Consider the following 18,369-nt stretch of genomic DNA (forward strand, 5'->3'; position numbering starts at 1 on the left):
ATGCTCACCACTTCCCGCATGAGCGAGGTAGCATCAAGAACAGATGACAGAGCCTTCGAGGAAAGATTCCCCACTTGGCTCCTTGCTCTGTTCCTTCTTCTGGAAAGTAAAACTGGGAGGGAGACTTCCATCCACCCACTCCTGCACCTCTTAGCCATCTTCAACAACATGCAGGGAATACGAGGGCAGTATTCTTTGTCCCCATCCCCAGGGATAAGAAGTCTTAATTTTTATTCTTAAAGCACTTGCTCCGTCATTGCAACGGGCACTAAAGTAGTCACAAGGCCTTGATCACTTTGTCAATGTAGGTAATCTATCAATATCCAAACTTACCTTGCACTTAAAGATTTCTGGTCCCTCAAAGCCAAAGGGATCTTCTTTATCAGGAACACACTTCATTTCGTAATACTTCGTTAGAACCTTGTTTGTGAAATGTTCATTTTCATTGAAGTGGAACTCTAAGGTAAAACCCATTGGTTGATCATGGAACTTTAGCTGGATATCTGTTAAATGCTTCATTATTGGTTCATCATATTCTTGCACCATCTCTGCTAATAGGTCTACATTTTTGAAGATAGTCAACCAGAACTCAGGAATGCCTTTGGTGTTTTCGTCGAAATCATGCACCCTGGGAAATTTGAAACTTATTTACCATACATGATGTAAGATATTCACAATTCTAATGATTAAAAAATACATTCCATTATGCCTATTTGCTATTTCCATAATATATATGATAAATTCAACAAAACAAATCAAACTTACTTAGATTCTTCTTTTTCATCAATCTTCGCCTTTTCTTCCATGTCTTTACTAAGGCTTTTATCTTCCTCATCCTCATTATCAGAGGAGAAGTCACATTCTTCATCATTTGGTTCATATTCAGAATTTACTACCTGCCTGCGTTTTTCATATAAAGACTGGTGCATCTTGTCATATTTAACCTGCAATTTACAGCACAAATCCATAAAGAGCTTCACATAAATCAATCCTGGGAAATCTGGAGTACAAAATTATGTATAAGTTCAATAATTCATTTAACAGAACTAAATTCTATGTAAAATATCCACATTTGGACGTTAAGTAGAAGCAGTCAGTAGGAGCCTCTGAAAACACTGTGCTACAGCTGCTCTCTGCCAGTGGCCTGTTACGGGTGCCGCACTAAAGCCTATAATGTGGGACATACTGGAGTCACCAGTTATGGAAACTTACCATAGCCATCCCCTTGAGGGAGAGCCCTACAGGAATGGGCATCAGACACAAAGATAGGTACTCATAATACCCGATTGCCATCTCCCACATTAACGGCAGAAACAGATGAATTAAGGCCACATACATTCTCTAGCTGTCATATGTAATGGACCAAACCAGAGCTGTCCACAACCTGACCCAACAGTTCTTTCCATGGTTTACCCTGGAAGCCTTACACTCCCTGGTTCTGTATGCTGATAGCATGTCGATCCCATTATACCACATCATGCCAAATCACTCTATCCCATGCAAGCTTTCCACCCTCCAACATGTTCAAGATCCGATCACAAAATCTTTTTCACTCCATCCTTCCACTACCAATTTTGTCTCCCAGTTCTCCTTATTCCTTCCACTTGACATATGTATGCTCTTGTCAACATTTCCTCTCATTCTCTCCATTGTCCAACCTCACATTCTCTCCACTGTCCAAACAATTTCAGCCTACCGTTTTGCTATCTCAACACACTACCGCACATTTATTCTATCATTTCATTACTTACTCCATCAAACTATCTCATACCACATACTGTCCTCAAACATTTCATTTCCAACACAACCACTCTACTCTAAGGCCCATGCCTTGCATCCATATAAAATTTATGTGACTACTATTCCTTCAAACATACCATTTTAGCTCTCCCTGATAACATCTCTCTCCACCATTCTTCAACGCTCCCTGAACATTCGCCCTCTCCACGCCATGATTTGATTCCACTTCCATGGTCCCATTTGCTGCTATGTTCACTCCCTGGTTAGCTAAACATTTCACTTCCTCCTACATTTCTCCATTCAAACTCACACTCCAATTAACCTGTCCCTCAACTCTGCAAAACCTAATAATCTTGGCTCTATTCTCATTCATTCTCAACTTTCTCCTTTCACAAACTCTTCCAAACTAGGTCACCAATTTCTGCAGTTCCTCACTCAAATCAACCATCAGTGCTGTAACATCTGCAAACAACTGACTTACTTCCCAGGTCCTCGCATTCCCAAGAAAGAGCATACTTGGCCTCCATCATCCCATCAATAACCAAACTGAACATACATCCATAGAGACATCAAGTACCCTACCACAGACCAACCTTGACTAAGGAACCATTTACTCTCCTCACTTCCAACTCATACACAAACCTTACACCCTTGATAAAAACTTACTGCTTCTAGCAGCTTTCCTCTCACACCTTAAATTCTTACGACCTTCCACAAAGCATCTTTATCAACCCTATTATATGCTCTTTCTAGATACATATATACCACATACAAATCCATTTTTTAAAAGTATTTTCCACACATTCTTCAAAACAAACATCTGATCCACAAATCCTCTATCAATTTTGAAACCACAAAGCTCCTCCCTAGTCTGATGCTCTATGTATGCCTTCACCCTCTCAATCAATATCCTCCCATACAACTTACAAGTTACACTCGACAAACTTGTACCTATATAGTTTGAAAACTCACCTTTATCCCACTAGTATTTATACAATGGTGCTATATATGCATTCAGGTAATCCTCAGGCACCTCAACTTGATCTAAATATACACTGAAAATCCTTGCCCACCAATCAAAGTCAATTTTTAAAACTGACAAACAAGACAATCATAATTCATTAATAATTACCACCAATTATATAATCTTTTAAAGGCTTTTCTGACAACTCACCTCTAGAGCATGAACCTCCTTGTAGAACTCAGCCTCTAATTCGCAGTACTGGAGTTGTAGCTTTTTTAATGCCTTTATACGTCTTTTAACAGCCACAGGCAGGGACTGAAACATGTAAGCAACATATTGTGAAAGTGAGTACTCATTGCAATTAGTTATCATGACTATCTTACTGGAAAAGTTAAAGCAATTCTAAATCTTAAGTGTTAACTAGTAAAACTGAATTCTACAATACTAATAATTGTAAAAATAATAAATAAAAATTTGGCATATGAATGACTTGGTGTAACTTAACCACTAACTTTACATCTGTAACTGCCTGTCAACAAAACCAGTGAAAAATTGAATTTCTGCAAGAAATAATCTAAACCTACACCAATGGTAAGTTACTTCAGACTACAGTATATGCCATTTGATAGGAGTCAAAGTTTGCAATGAACATATGGAACAATGTTACATCACCCTAGGTGATTAGGTCCTGCATGCATTAGAAAAACAAATATGGGAGGGATTACCTGCTGCACTACCGTCTAAGACATGTTATACTTCTTAAGATTAAAAAATAACTACATGCTCACCAAACAGTGAAGCAAATCCCATAGAAATCAACCAAAATACATCACGAAATAAAAAAGTTGAAAAAATATTGAAGTAATTTTCATATCTTTAAAATATCTTGTATACTACTTCCCACAATCAAAGCAGGGTGGTACATGCTTAACCATCTCAATATGTAAAAATTTACTGACTCCCTTACACAAATATTTGTGCGCATGTTTTGATATTCAACTTATACATAAAAATAATACACACATGCATTCACACACAAAATTTAACTTGTAAGAAGACAAATAATCCATGGAATAAACAAGTTAACTTTATTCAGCAAATTATTAAAAAAGTCAACCAAGGACAGAGCCCACATAACCCCATTAGTTACACTTTAAAGAATTTTCATCTGTTTCCATTAAACAGTCTGATCAAACAGCCAAAGAGATTTGCAGGCCTTCTGACCTTCCTCATAGGCCATTAAAAAACCTAAGTATAACAGCTTATTTCAGTTTAGTACAAACCACATCTAAAATCCCATTTATGCAATTTAACACACTTGAACAACTCCATCCCCAATTCTATATGTTGAATCAAGTGCACAAAGCCTCTACTTTGATCTAAATTCACAAACAGCTTGGGTGGGATATTGTGTATCTTGTTAACAAGGGCTTATAAATAAATTCCTTGGAAGATTAAAATTGAAATTCTTTGCCTTCTCAGACACCATTTTTGTAGGTTAACTTAAATACTAAAGCTACGTAAATTTTCAATTTCTCAAACTATATAATTTCACAATCAAAAAATTAAAAAGATAGAAGTAGATGATCGAGAACAGTCGGTTGCTTTATAGAGCATATCTATATTCACAAGAAGTCTCTCGACATTGTCCTTGGCAGAAATGTTCATATTCTGACCAAACAGTACTGTAGTCTAAATCTAGATTTCTCAAATCTAAGAATGCTTAATTCTGCACCAAGCACCAAGTAAAATTTTGGCATACTCATACAAACCATATATGCTGTTATTCTCTTACCTATGAAAGACGTAAACATGCCCCCTATTTCATAAAATACAAAATTAGCTAACCTCTTGAAAATCCATAGGGTTATATTAGTCTCTGGTCACTTTCTGAGCAAAGTTGTTTCAAGACTAGCTTGTCAAAACCTTCAGTTATGAGTACATAAAATCATCTATCTCATATCCTCATTTACTTTTATCTTTTAATCCAGCATTAATAACAAAAAAATGTGGTTCAAGATCTGACGTTATCTGTTTACATCTCTGTCGCTTGTCCTCCCATGAACTCCCATCAAAGTAGTATCCATGGCAAAAGTCTCCAGTTATCCCTATCTTTGCATGCCTCCCTTGGATAAACTATTCCATCCATTCTTCCACCATCTATCTCCCTCCAGTGCTCTTCCACTCCATTTCCCTGCATCACTGGTGGTCTTCCTTTCATACCAACCCCTTTAATCATACTACCATACACTCTCCTTGTAAACACCATATTGCACGCACTTGACCAAACCAACTTAAAGCAATATGTTTCACCAACTCTACCACTCCAAAATACATTCTCTGCCATACCAAATCTTTCATTCATCCTATCTAGTCAAACCACATGCTCCTATCAGAGCTCATTTTCCACTGCCTGGATTCTTGACCTCTGTGACTCATTCCAATATTTCGTCTGCATAGTTCAGGTCAGGAGGGCTGTGCTGGCCACTACTCCCTTCTTCACTACCATACTTATGCCTATATCCTGCAATGTTATATCAAAGGACCCAGTGACTCTTCTACCCAGGACTGACCTTTTCCATTTTCCATATCACCAAACTTAGCTAAGATAGCTCCAAAGAATTTAAATTCTATCACCTCTTTCAATTTTTCATCACGTATATCTAAAACAGTTTAGATCGCTTTCCTCTCTCTCTACAGGGCTTTGCAAAATTTATACTTTCACTTTTTCCTTCACCATCATTACTTTACTTTAACTCATTTACCTTCAATCACCTATGCATTATAAAACACATTTTCAACCTTCTAAAACTCCTCTTCACTCTCAGCAAACATGGGATCATTCTCCATGTCACTAGCCACCATACCTCACTAGAACATTCCATCTCTGCAACCCTTTTCTCTAGTTTTGCTTTCATATCTCTGATCTCTCCATCAATGTACATCTTAAATAGCAATGGAGCCATCAAATGCCAACTACAGCACTTATCAATCTGAGGGCAGAGTTCAATTACAAAAGGCTACTGTTCTGTCACAAACAAGACCCCTACATTTCACTTTTCTCCTATGCATAACTTCTGGTGTAATCGACACCATTTGCAATTGATGTAAATCACTAAATAATAAATCTCCATTCCTATATCCACTAAAAATCCAATAGTCTTTAGTGTGCCTAGATATTCTCACTTTCAAGGCATTCTCTCTACACCAACAATATCAGACTTTTGTTTAACCAACATAGCCTCTGCACTTGTCTTTTTCTGTTTGAAATTTTTTCTATGCATTTTACCATTAAAATTTAGCCTACTCTTTTCATATATGAGATTACAACAAATAATAATTTTTCATGACCAGATTGCTTTTTCAGTGTGATTATTATTTGTGTGTTGTGAGAGGTTTACACTTGTGCTGCCATGTCTTTTAACTTTGTATATACATGTACATGTGTCTTACATCTTTATACCTATTTATGAATACACACATATAACAAACTATGCCAGGTTTGTTTGTGTGTGTGTTTGTAGAGGGGTTTCCAATATTATTACAGTGGTATTCTATACCTCTGCATCTTATCTTTTGTCTGAAAATTTGTATCTTTGCATCTCTATTAAATTTAGCAAAATGTTTTCTAATCTGATATCACCGTATCTGCCTACTACTGCATCATTAATAATTTATTATGGTCTGTTTTCATAGTGTGAATGGTGTCCCAATATCATACACTGCAATACATAATTTTTAGTTTTGATTCCACATCTTCATAAACGTAAGACTGCAGATTATATTCAGAATAAGTAGCAACGGTCACAGTGTTTTATAATCCTAATGCAGGCTTATTATTTTTATTTTTGTCAAGCTGGCATGGACAACTAAATAACAATCAATGCCAACTCATGTACACAAAACACACACAAAAATGTATATCTAATTGTCATTTACCTATAATTACCCTGGGACCATTACCACTGTAGACTTCTTTGGAGAGGAAAAGTTCTTTGATAAGACTGTACTCCTAAAAATACAACCTCACCAAAGGTGACATTTCCTGGCAGTGGTATCTTTTAGTTGCAGGAAAAAGAGACTCCTCTGGAGTATGTTACTTGAGGCAGCTACTCCCAATGATACAGCCTCACCAAAGGTGACATTTGCTGGCACTGTTACTTCTAGTAGCAGGACAAAACAGATTCCTTTATAGTGAGTTCTACGAGGAAACTGTACTCTCAACAATACAGCCTCATGGGTGTAACCTTGAGCAGGTGGAGTCCAGTAACACTAACACCAAACAACTTTCAGATGTGATAGCAAAGAAAGTTCAAGAGATGAGGCCCAACGAGTGTGAGAAAAACTCCTAATACAGTACATAAAGGTATTTACAAATATCACACACACTTATGCTTACTTTTTCATACTTGATCGCTGTTTCCCACACTAGCGAGGTAGGAGAGGAATCTGCATTCGCTCGCGTCCATTCTCAAACTGTCGTGAGCAACCTGACAAAACAACTACCCCTTATCCAGAACCCGGCTCGACAGACCTTTCCATGGTTTCCCCTAACCACTTCAGAAGCCTTAATTCCGTCCATTGCCCCAAGTATACTACCCTTTTCCAATTCAATACTTGGTGCACATCTTTCACCCACCTGTATGTTCAGGCCCCAGTCACCCAAAATATTATTCACTCCATCCTTCCACCTACAATGTACACTCTCTTTTACTTGACAACTACTTTACTTGTCAACTGCAAAAACTTGCTTTCAACCCAACATTACAACATACTGCAACCTCTCAATATACTTAACCTATGCAACCAGATTCCCAACCCACCATCAACCACCAGCCTACCTCTCCAGGCATCACATTCTGCTCTTCATCACAACACAAAGACCTATTCAAGCCTGCTATATTAACTATCTGACCATTTGCCCATCCTGATACCACTCCATCAAGCCCAACCAATAAACACAACCATCAAAATAGCTAACACAAATTACAGGAAAGCATACTGGCCAGCATTCACACAAATACATGGAAAATCCCTCCAAAACCTGTATAGATTTCTCATTCTGAGGTCATATAATCTCAAACTTCAACATCAACCAAGCAAGGGAAAAAACACATACCAAAAATGCACATAAAAGAAATGTAACCCAAGTTTCTCCCATTACACATCCCATAAAGTCATGAAACCAGCTCAGACAAACACTCGCCATCAGTAAAAATATTTGAAAAAATCCAAACTAAGCTACACCATCACTAACCTAATTATAGAAACACACTGAAAACTAGCATGCCTTCCTCAACAGTGAATCACAGGACCCACAACAACCAACTTTGAAGTACAAAGAAAATCCACTCATTGCATATCCAATGCCGTTTCATGAAGCACTCAACCCAATCTAATGAAATCGCTTCTCCCAAGGAACACATACTCATGAGATAACATAAAAATGAGCCAAAAACCAGCAACATCCAAAGCAGGAAAGTCATAAACCTACACAAAATTCATCCAAACACAACTGCCCACCTACTGTTCATTCCTGATGATATGAGCAATGCAATAAAAACCTTGAATTCTCCTGATAAAGGCCCTGACAAATCTAATTTTTGTAAAATACACCATGGGCCATCAGCAATCCAAGCACTTCCAGATATCTCCAACTACTCCAGGATACACAGCATCAAAACTGAAAAGAACACTTGACAAAACACACACTGAAGTAACCCAAGCAACCAACCTTCCAACTCATGTCCTAAAGTCTAACCCTCCAGACATCCATCTATCAGAAACCACACCCTTAAGACAAAGTTACACTCTCCAGCTTATGCTCTGGACATGACTCATCACTACAACACAACAAATTCAGCTTCAACATATTTCGAGACCTTCCATGCCCAGGATGCAACTACCATAAAGAAGACACCAAGCACTTACCACTCAACTGGCCATCACTTCCTGCACATATACACACATACATAATTTATGACCTGTGGACATGGCCAACTTCCTGAGTGCTGCAGAAATACAATAAGGAGAGAAAGGACTCCTGCGGCAAGAAGATAAAGTAAACTATACAGATATATTTTGTTTGCATGAAATCCGTAGAATGAGTGAATATTTCCAAGTGAACTCTACTAGAGCTCACTCCTCTGCTGCAGCAGCAAATCATTTTTTGAAATTTGAGTAATTCAAACTAAATCTATAACTTTCTTCAAGGCTCCAAAAGTCAACAATACTAATACTGCAAACTGAATGGTTCACTATTCTTTAAACGACTTATTTAGATCCCAACTCTTAAACAGTCTCACATGCAGTGAGAAATCTAAGAAAGGCATGAATACGAACAGTACCAGCATTTTCAAGTATCACCTCAAGAATCTCAAAATAAAAGTTTTGTCAAATTTTAACACACTCTTATTGTGCACTGTGAATGGTACACTGAAAACTGCATCTCAAACCTAATACCATAATAAAATGATAGGATGCCCTACTGGAAAGAAAAAGTTAAGGACAACCAGTAAAGTGGAAGATTTTTACAGGTAAGGTGCCTGACATGGAGGTAAGCAAAAACATTACAAGTATGTGCAAGAAGGCTGAATTGTATATAAGGATGATGGTTGTTGGGTGCTATAAGACAGACCAGTTTCAGAAAATGAAGCAAATCATTACAAAACAAGGATCAAATGCCAAAACAACCTGTTAACAATTCAAAGTTAAAAGTTGTGAAAATGTTTACTGCCAGGGTATTGTGACGTCTCAATTGCACCCATTAATGGGTATCAAAACTTCTTCCACAAACCGTATGCAGCTTATTGGCAAGCCTTAAATTCTCAACTTTTCTAAGTCTAAACTGCTGTCAACACCCCCAAGGCTTTTAAATAAATTTCATCTATATCAAAGTTTTGTTTTAGAAATATTATGAAGCTCTATGGTACTTCTGATACTGTTTATCTAATCTACTGAGTCTGATGCATCAAGTATCTTTCAATCCGATTTTCACACACAATATACTGTATTCTCTACATTTATGTTAATTGCCAAGCAACACCTATAAAGTTAAATTAGTTGATAAAGACATCTCGTACATATGCACTTCCCTTTAATCTCAGATACAAAAGCTTCCACCAATTCAATTACGTCTGATAAGTCCACCAATTACTTAAATTCCAAGTCAAATGATCAAGTAATTAATCTACAGCCCTAAAGCATACCAACATTCAATGATCTTGTTAATTCCATCAACATTTTCTTATGTCCTGTAATCCAAATAAAACAAACACCAAACCCTTCAACTCTTATGACTTAGTTCTTATTCTAAATATACGTCAAAGTAAGGAACCTTAGAACATTGTTTAAAACTTGATGGTTAGTGATATCTAATTTAATCTCAAGTCAAGATGGGTCTTACTCTATCTCAAGATATGCAGCTAAACCTCCCTATTTTCCAAAGCACATACTTGAAAAACTCCAAAAAAATCTGTTTTGATACGCTGTTACGCTAAGCTTCGTAAATATAGAAACATATCTGGTAAATGAAACTGTGCCATTCAAAAATAATATTCTGAAATGGATAACTGGTGCATTTCAATAGCTTTAACATGTAAAATACATTAGCCGGCACTGCCACAAAATACTGTGTGAGCATAATATCTAGGAAAAAAATACTGTGGAAAAACTATGCCTGGTATACTGTACCACCAGCTTTGGGACTAGAAAACAAAGCATACCAGGAAAATTACAATAAATGATCAACTGAATTACTGTAACAGTTTCTAATTCAGAAATATCAAAATAGTATTTTATGGAACAAATGCAGGTGCACTTCAGCAGGCAAATCTAGCTCCCTCTAAAGACATACATGCAACTCTTATAATACCTAACTTGAGTACCCATGTCAAACAGTCTAATCTACAGGTTAACCTAGATATGAGCTAACAAACATTTCACGTGGAGCACCTGTTTTCAGATGTGGGCACCAGTGCAATCTTCATTACAACAATGTAAATTACAGTGCTGTCAGTCTTTTTCTAAAAATCAATGCAACCGAGGACAACGGAGTATTGTCAAGTTAGAGCAAAGTTTTCTTTAGTATACTTGCCTAGGTTATTTGCCACCAACAAATGAGAAGATGGATGCATTATGAAGTCACACCAAGATCACATTACTACACAGTGCATTTATAATAAGATATACAGCAAACCAAAAAATCAAATTTAAGTAAATAATCTTAGTCTTTACAGTCCAAAAGCCAGTTATTACCCATAAATCAAAAACATATGGTAGAAGTACAGTTGCATCCATGTCTACATATACATAGTACATATGAACACCTATTACTGTTTATACATTTAAAATCATGATGCACTTTAAACTGCCACACAACTATAAACTTAGCATACTATTTCTGACCTCTATACCCGAGGCTTTATGAAAAATTCAGCCTCGGTTTGTGTTTCCTTCCAACCTGTAGCTACTTTTCAACTTTGAAGCCTTTTCTGAAGTTACTCACTCATCTGTAGTCTTTGAAGATTATATATTACATATAACACTGTCACTAACTGCATCATTCTACCATCTAACTAATCTATTACATTCATACATTCAACAACAAAACACAGCACATATAAACTGTAAAAACTTATCAAGCACCATTTCCTTGATCACATGTTACATACATATGAAAGGATGGGCAAGGATGCCTTTGTGTAATGTCCCACAGACAAGTCATTTCATTTTTTAAAAATCATCCTTCTTAGTAAAAATCAACGATGTCAGAATTAATCCAAATGACCAAATAATCAATAACACTAACAAATTTACAGCCTCAATCGGACTATAAATTTGTATTCAATGATACATACACAAACTAATCATAATACCTAGTGGAACCTTCACACAAGCATCTCCCCATCCTCAGTGGTAAAAAATACTATTCATGCCTAATTACTAAAGAGCACAAGGTAGTCATATACAATACATGGGAGCCCAAATGTTTCTTATGACATTTGTAGAGTTCAAAGGATTTAAACATACATGTGGACCACGTGAAAACATTTCTGCATCACATTACTTACAATGAAACCATCAAATCACTAGCATTAAAATGTTTCTATTATCTAACCTCATTCCCATTTGCATGGGGTGGATCAGATGCATACAACCTTTCAGCCCACTTATAAATGTACATTTACACCAGATCCAAGTCTTAGGCAGTCGGTTGCCCATGACATTAAACTGCGTGCAACGTTAAGTATTTTAAACCTCCAAATTTCCTTCTGGCTAATGAGCCCTGCCCATTTCTTCACTGGAAGTTTCAGTCCAAAATTCCAACTATTATATACAGAGCTCTTCCCAACAGTTACTATAAGACCCTAGCCGATATTAGGACAGTAGGGTATGAAGTGAAATTTGGTGTTCCCAGGTGAAGCAGTGGAGAAAATACTTTTAATGGGATGACACAGTACACAATGGGCTTACAATACTGCTAACAGCATGGGAATACCCAACATAATTACGTAAAGGTGGTTGTATTAAAAGCCGAAATGAGTGATTAGGAATGAGGATGAAGAATCGAAATAGAGGAAAAGGAAGATGTAGGATACAAAACAGAAAAAATGTAGCAGATGAAAGATATACAAAGTAGTCAACACCGAAAAGCTAGACCAGATTTGCAAATTGGTTGGGACTTGCTTTGTTTCATCTTGATTCCGTAACCCTAGCATCTTTAATATCAGAAGTCAGCTTATCCCAATCTTCAATAACATTATGCCACTAGACTGTTTCCATATATCACTATCAAGCCATTTTTTTTGTTCCTCAAAAGCAATTTTTTTGTTCCAGGCTTCCTGATTACTTTAACTGAAATATCTTTTACCAATGTTATGCAATTTTTTAGAAACAAGTTTCTACTGATACCATAAAGGACAGCAGCTTTAAAGGCAAATAACTGCTTTCTCTACCACTTCATTAACAAACCAGAAATACATACATGCTAACTACCAGACCCAGGATTCCCTATGATCTTTATGGGGATACCACAGTGCTCATGAAGCTAGTCATGTCCAGCAAGCAGGACATCAGGTAGTAAAGTGTAGTGGTGATGTGTGCATGTCTATGTGAGGAGAGTGCGGGGGCAACAGAGCAATAACTGGTAGTTACAATTGTAGGTGGGCATGAATGGTCTCCATATAAGATAATTCAGTGTGTGTAGTTGTACGGCTAGGTGATGCCAGCAGCAGATACAAGAGTGCAACTGGTACATAAATTGGGGAGTGGTTTTAGATGAGTGTTTAGTGGGACGATGTAAAGAAAGATTAGAGGGTGGTTTTTCAGTGCCTGTCAGGTCATTTCCGTCACTATTGTGTCTGCTAGGGATGGTGGGAACTGCTAACAGAAAGCAAGGCATACTTTAGGGTGGAGCAGTTGAAGTTTTTAGAGGATAATAAGAGATTACTTTTCCTATACTAATCTGGTACCAGTTAATTCAGAAGGCATTTACTTTACATATTACCTTTGTTGATGTTTGCAGTGTGGGGAGAATGTCGTGTGCATATTTGATCCCAAGAACAGCTGGTGTTAAGCTGAGTGGGAGTGACTGTCCATTTAATGTGCACCTAAAGCACAAAGAGATTCTGCTATGATGACATCAGGGATAGCACAAAGTGATCACTACTTGATTGGTATACTGAAGAGCAACTGGAGGGAGCTGGTTGTCTTTGTGTTTGGAGTTAAATGAGTAACTGTAGAGTTCTTTGAAGATGCAGACATTCTGTTCTGGGTGAGCCATTGTTCCAATTGTGCAGTTCAGTGCTGCATGTTTATTGATGCGACTATGTGTGTTGTGCTACAATTAGGTCGTCTGCATACAGAGGACCTTCACTCTCTGGTTTGCTAGAGGTAGTAACAGCTCATGCAGGAAAAACCTGAAGTGTGTTGGGGAAAGAACAGCTCCTTGGGGAACTCCAACAAAGAGCTTGAGTTTTTAAGAAGCATTTGAGAATGATTAGCAATGAACTTGGCCAACCACTTTTTATCACTGCTGTGGGGTGTGTCAAGAGTAAAGATGTTCTTAAAAAAAAAAAAAAAATTGTTTTGTCGATCTCTATTGCCACTAATAGTGCGCAGAGCATGCAACATGCCATCAGTGTATTGAACCAAGTCATATATATTTGTTAGGTGAACGTACAAAATGTCTGTGGATGGAGGCTCTGGTTTCAAAGCATCATATATGACAGCTAGTGCAAATGTGAGTTACTTGGAAATTAGCAAACTAGTATATAATATATATATAAAGTCCTAAAAGCATTGAGGGATGTGTGGATTATTAAGTCAGTGTGACAGCAAAATATGTTTATTGGTATAAATGTCCCCAAGGTGATGCTTGGATGCAAAGGATAGGTCATATAAAGTACAGAAATGGGTCTTGTGTAAGTGAAATGTTTAAGGAAAATGCAGCATGAGGAGGACTGTTTGAAAAACAGGATATGGTATGAGAGAGATGCGGTAGCAAAATATGTATGTACGAAAGATGAAAGAGCTATGGAATTTGTGCTTTAACACCTCTCTCTTACCCTATCATTTCTTATTCTATCATGCCTCCTCACACCATATATTGCCCTCAAACATTTAATTTCCAATGCATTCATCCTTGTTAATTTTTTTTCTCGCACCCATACAGCACTGATGGAACTATCATACCTTCAAACACACCTATCTTTGCCCTTAAATTCATTTGACCTCTCCAAACATTCCCAGGATCTTTGCCTCTTAATCCTCACGATGGCTTACTTCTGCTCCCTAGTCCTATTCACTGCCAAAGCCACTTCCAGGAATTTAAAACACTTCACTTCCTCCAAGTTCTCTCCATTAACCCATTAAAGGTGGGCAACATTATCTAATGTTTGTACAGTAGAAGCAGGGCAACATTATGTAACACTGGGCTATTTTGTGTCATAATTGTTTTTTTGAATTTTGACAAAGTGGGATCACTGTTATCTACTATCATGACCTCTTGTTTACCCATTCCTGTAAACAGCTCCCCTTGCTTGCCAATCTAAGGCCATTGCCAGTATTAGCTGTTATCTCGCATTAATACATTGTAGGCGGGCAATGTTATGTAACATCAGGCCCTTTTGTGTCATAACTGTGCGGTGAAATAGGGTGTACTATCATGCTTTCTGTTTGGATACGCCTATAAACAGGCACCCATGCTCGCCCAGCCAAGGTCAACATCAGTATTAGCTGAGAAAATGGAAGGTGCATAGCACTCCTCCCACAGCCAGCTATGATTCAGTATTGCGAGAGTAACATGCCTTAACTTCATTTTGCATCCAAATTTATCTATGTATGTACTGACTTAATCCTTGATACTTCATTATTCCTAAATTTGCTGCCTAAAATGGAAAAAAGTCACCTGCCTTTAATGGGTTAAAACTCATGCTTCCAACAACTTGTCTCCCTTGACTGCTAAATCTTATAATCTTACTTTTACTGTATTCACATTTATAGTCAACTCTCTCCTTTCATACTCTCTCCCAAACTTGGAAACCACATTCAGTAGTTTCTTACTCGAATATGCCACCACTAGTTTCGAAAACCCACAAACAACAAATAACTATCCCCCTCCCCCCAACCACTAAGACTGCTTAGCTGATCTTCTCAACAAGATCCTTGCATTTACCTTCCTCACCACACCATCCACAAACAGACCACACTACATACTCCCTTGATAAAAACTAATTCACAGCTTCTACCAGCTATGAACATAACATAAGCTTTCTCCAGATTCATAAATGCTACAAACAGGTTCTTCTGCTTCATTTAAGTATTTCTTACACATATCCTTCAAAGAAAACACCTGATCCACACATCTTCTAAGGCCGCAGTGTTACTCCCAATCTGAAGCTCAGTGTTTGTCATAACCCTGTCACCACTCTCCCAAACAACTTATCAGGTACACTCAACAAACTTAAACCTCTGTAATATGAACAGTCACCTTTGTCCCCCTTGCATTCATCCAATTACACTAAGCAAGCATTCCATCAATCCTCAAGCAACTCACCATGAGTTATACATACATACATCCACTGAATCATAACTAGCCAATCAACAACACAAGCATCCTCTTTCTTTAGAAAATCAAAAGCAAACACATCCACTCCAGCAACTTTAGCTTGACTTCATATAACAACAGACTTCTACGAAACCACTTTCCATTAATCTCTCAATCTGCATTCCTCTACATCCAAAATACCCCAGACCTGCCACCCCCCCCTAAAAAAACCTCACTCAATCTCCTTTCCAACTCAGCTTTATAATGAAACAAAGACCCCTCCCAATACAATCTATGCAAAAGCACTATACTACTCTACCCAAACTATTCTAACTAACAAGCAGAGATAAAAAGTTTGCCCCTGCCTCACATTAAAGTAACTTCAACTCAGATCCCCTCCATCCCAACACATACAAATGCAACAAAGAACATACATAGCCATCAAGCTTTAAATGACCCTCAGAATGCCAACACCAACCCACCATACAAACATGAGGCAAATTCTCCCTGTGAAGTTTCCTTGGGTCTTAAACCTCAAAGCTCATGCTAAGCCTAGGATGTTGGACTGGGTCATTGGTTGACCAAGCTGTTAGAATCCGCAGCCCGCTTATCCGGTATACTCCTATTACACTCTCAACATCACCTATCAACAACTATTTCACCATATCCTAAGACCCTTCTTGCCCACGATATAACTGCCATAAGGAAGACACCCACCACTTACTAATTTACTGCCCTGCACACACTGCACACTGACGTAGACAACACTTTGTAACCTATGGTCCTGACTGCTGGATGTGACTAACTTGCAAAGTCTTGCAGGAGCCTCAGAAGGATAGATGGGGCTGCTAGGGCAGGAATCAAATATGTATATGTATTTGTGGGGATCAAGAGAGGCAAGTGTTTTGGGAGCAGCTGAATGAGTGTGTTAGTGGTTTTGATGCACGAGACCGAGTTATAGTGATGGGTGATTTGAATGCAAAGGTGAGTAATGTGGCAGTTGAGGGAATAATTGGTATACATGGGGTGTTCAGTGTTGTAAATGGAAATGGTGAAGAGCTTGTAGATTTATGTGCTGAAAAAGGACTGATGGTTGGGAATACCTGGTTTAAAAAGCGAGATATACATAAGTATACATATGTAAGTAGGAGAGATGGCCAGAGAGCGTTATTGGATTACGTGTTAATTGACAGGCGTGCGAAAGAGAGACTTTTGGATGTTAATGTGCTGAGAGGTGCAACTGGAGGGATGTCTGATCATTATCTTGTGGAGGCTAAGGTGAAGATTTGTATGGGTTTTCAGAAAAGAAGAGTGAATGTTGGGGTGAAGAGGGTGGTGAGAGTAAGTGAGCTTGAGAAGGAGACCTGTGTGAGGAAGTACCAGGAGAGACTGAGTACAGAATGGAAAAAGGTGAGAACAATGGAAGCAAGGGGAGTGGGGGAGGAATGGGATGTATTTAGGGAATCAGTGATGGATTGCGCAAAAGATGCTTGTGGCATGAGAAGAGTGGGAGGTGGGTTGATTAGAAAGGGTAGTGAGTGGTGGGATGAAGAAGTAAGAGTATTAGTGAAAGAGAAGAAAGAGGCATTTGGACGATTTTTGCAGGGAAAAAATGCAATTGAGTGGGAGATGTATAAAAGAAAGAGACAGGAGGTCAAGAGAAAGGTGCAAGAGGTGAAAAAGAGGGCAAATGAGAGTTGGGGTGAGAGAGTATCATTAAATTTTAGGGAGAATAAAATGATGTTCTGGAAGGAGGTAAATAAAATGCGTAAGACGAGGGAGCAAATGGGAACTTCAGTGAAGGGCGCAAATGGGGAGGTGATAACAAGTAGTGGTGATGTGAGAAGGAGATGGAGTGAGTATATTTTGAAGGTTTGTTGAATGTGTTTGATGATAGAGTGGCAGATATAGGGTGTTTTGGTCGAGGTGGTGTGCAAAGTGAGAGGGTTAGGGAAAATGATTTGGTAAACAGAGAAGAGGTAGTGAAAGCTTTGCGGAAGATGAAAGCCGGCAAGGCAGCAGGTTTGGATGGTATTGCAGTGGAATTTATTAAGAAAGGGGGTGACTGTATTGTTGACTGGTTGGTAAGGTTATTTAATGTATGTATGTATGACTCATGGTGAGGTGCCTGAGGATTGGCGGAATGCGTGCATAGTGCCATTGTACAAAGGCAAAGGGGATAAGAGTGAGTGCTCAAATTACAGAGGTATAAGTTTGTTGAGTATTCCTGGTAAATTATATGGGAGGGTATTGATTGAGAGGGTGAAGGCATGTACAGAGCATCAGATTGGGGAAGAGCAGTGTGGTTTCAGGAGTGGTAGAGGATGTGTGGATCAGGTGTTTGCTTTGAAGAATGTATGTGAGAAATACTTAGAAAAGCAAATGGATTTGTATGTAGCATTTATGGATCTGGAGAAGGCATATGATAAGAGTTGATAGAGATGCTCTGTGGAAGGTATTAAGAATATATGGTGTGGGAGGCAAGTTGTTAGAAGCAGTGAAAAGTTTTTATTGAGGATGTAAGGCATGTGTACGTGTAGGAAGAGAGGAAAGTGATTGGTTCTCAGTGAATGTAGGTTTGCGGCAGGGGTGTGTGATGTCTCCATGGTTGTTTAAT

At 38.2% G+C, this 18,369-nt stretch overlaps 1 protein-coding gene across 8 annotated transcripts in view; it reads right to left on the minus strand.

The window, feature by feature from the left end:
* The window catches only part of LOC139756098 (nucleosome assembly protein 1-like 1), a 78,406-nt gene that overhangs the window by 40,042 nt on the left and 19,995 nt on the right, over positions 1-18,369 (minus strand). For all 8 annotated transcript variants that reach the window (XM_071675163.1, XM_071675165.1, XM_071675158.1 and 5 more), the window contains 3 exons: positions 2,915-3,019; positions 766-944; positions 334-628 (listed from right to left, as the gene is read on the minus strand). In XM_071675163.1, coding sequence (XP_071531264.1) covers positions 334-628; positions 766-944; positions 2,915-3,019 — 579 coding nt within the window. The remainder of the gene's footprint in view (positions 1-333; positions 629-765; positions 945-2,914; positions 3,020-18,369) is intronic.

Source organism: Panulirus ornatus, chromosome 20, assembly GCF_036320965.1.
Source record: "Panulirus ornatus isolate Po-2019 chromosome 20, ASM3632096v1, whole genome shotgun sequence".
Classification (NCBI taxonomy): Eukaryota; Metazoa; Arthropoda; class Malacostraca; order Decapoda; family Palinuridae; genus Panulirus; species Panulirus ornatus.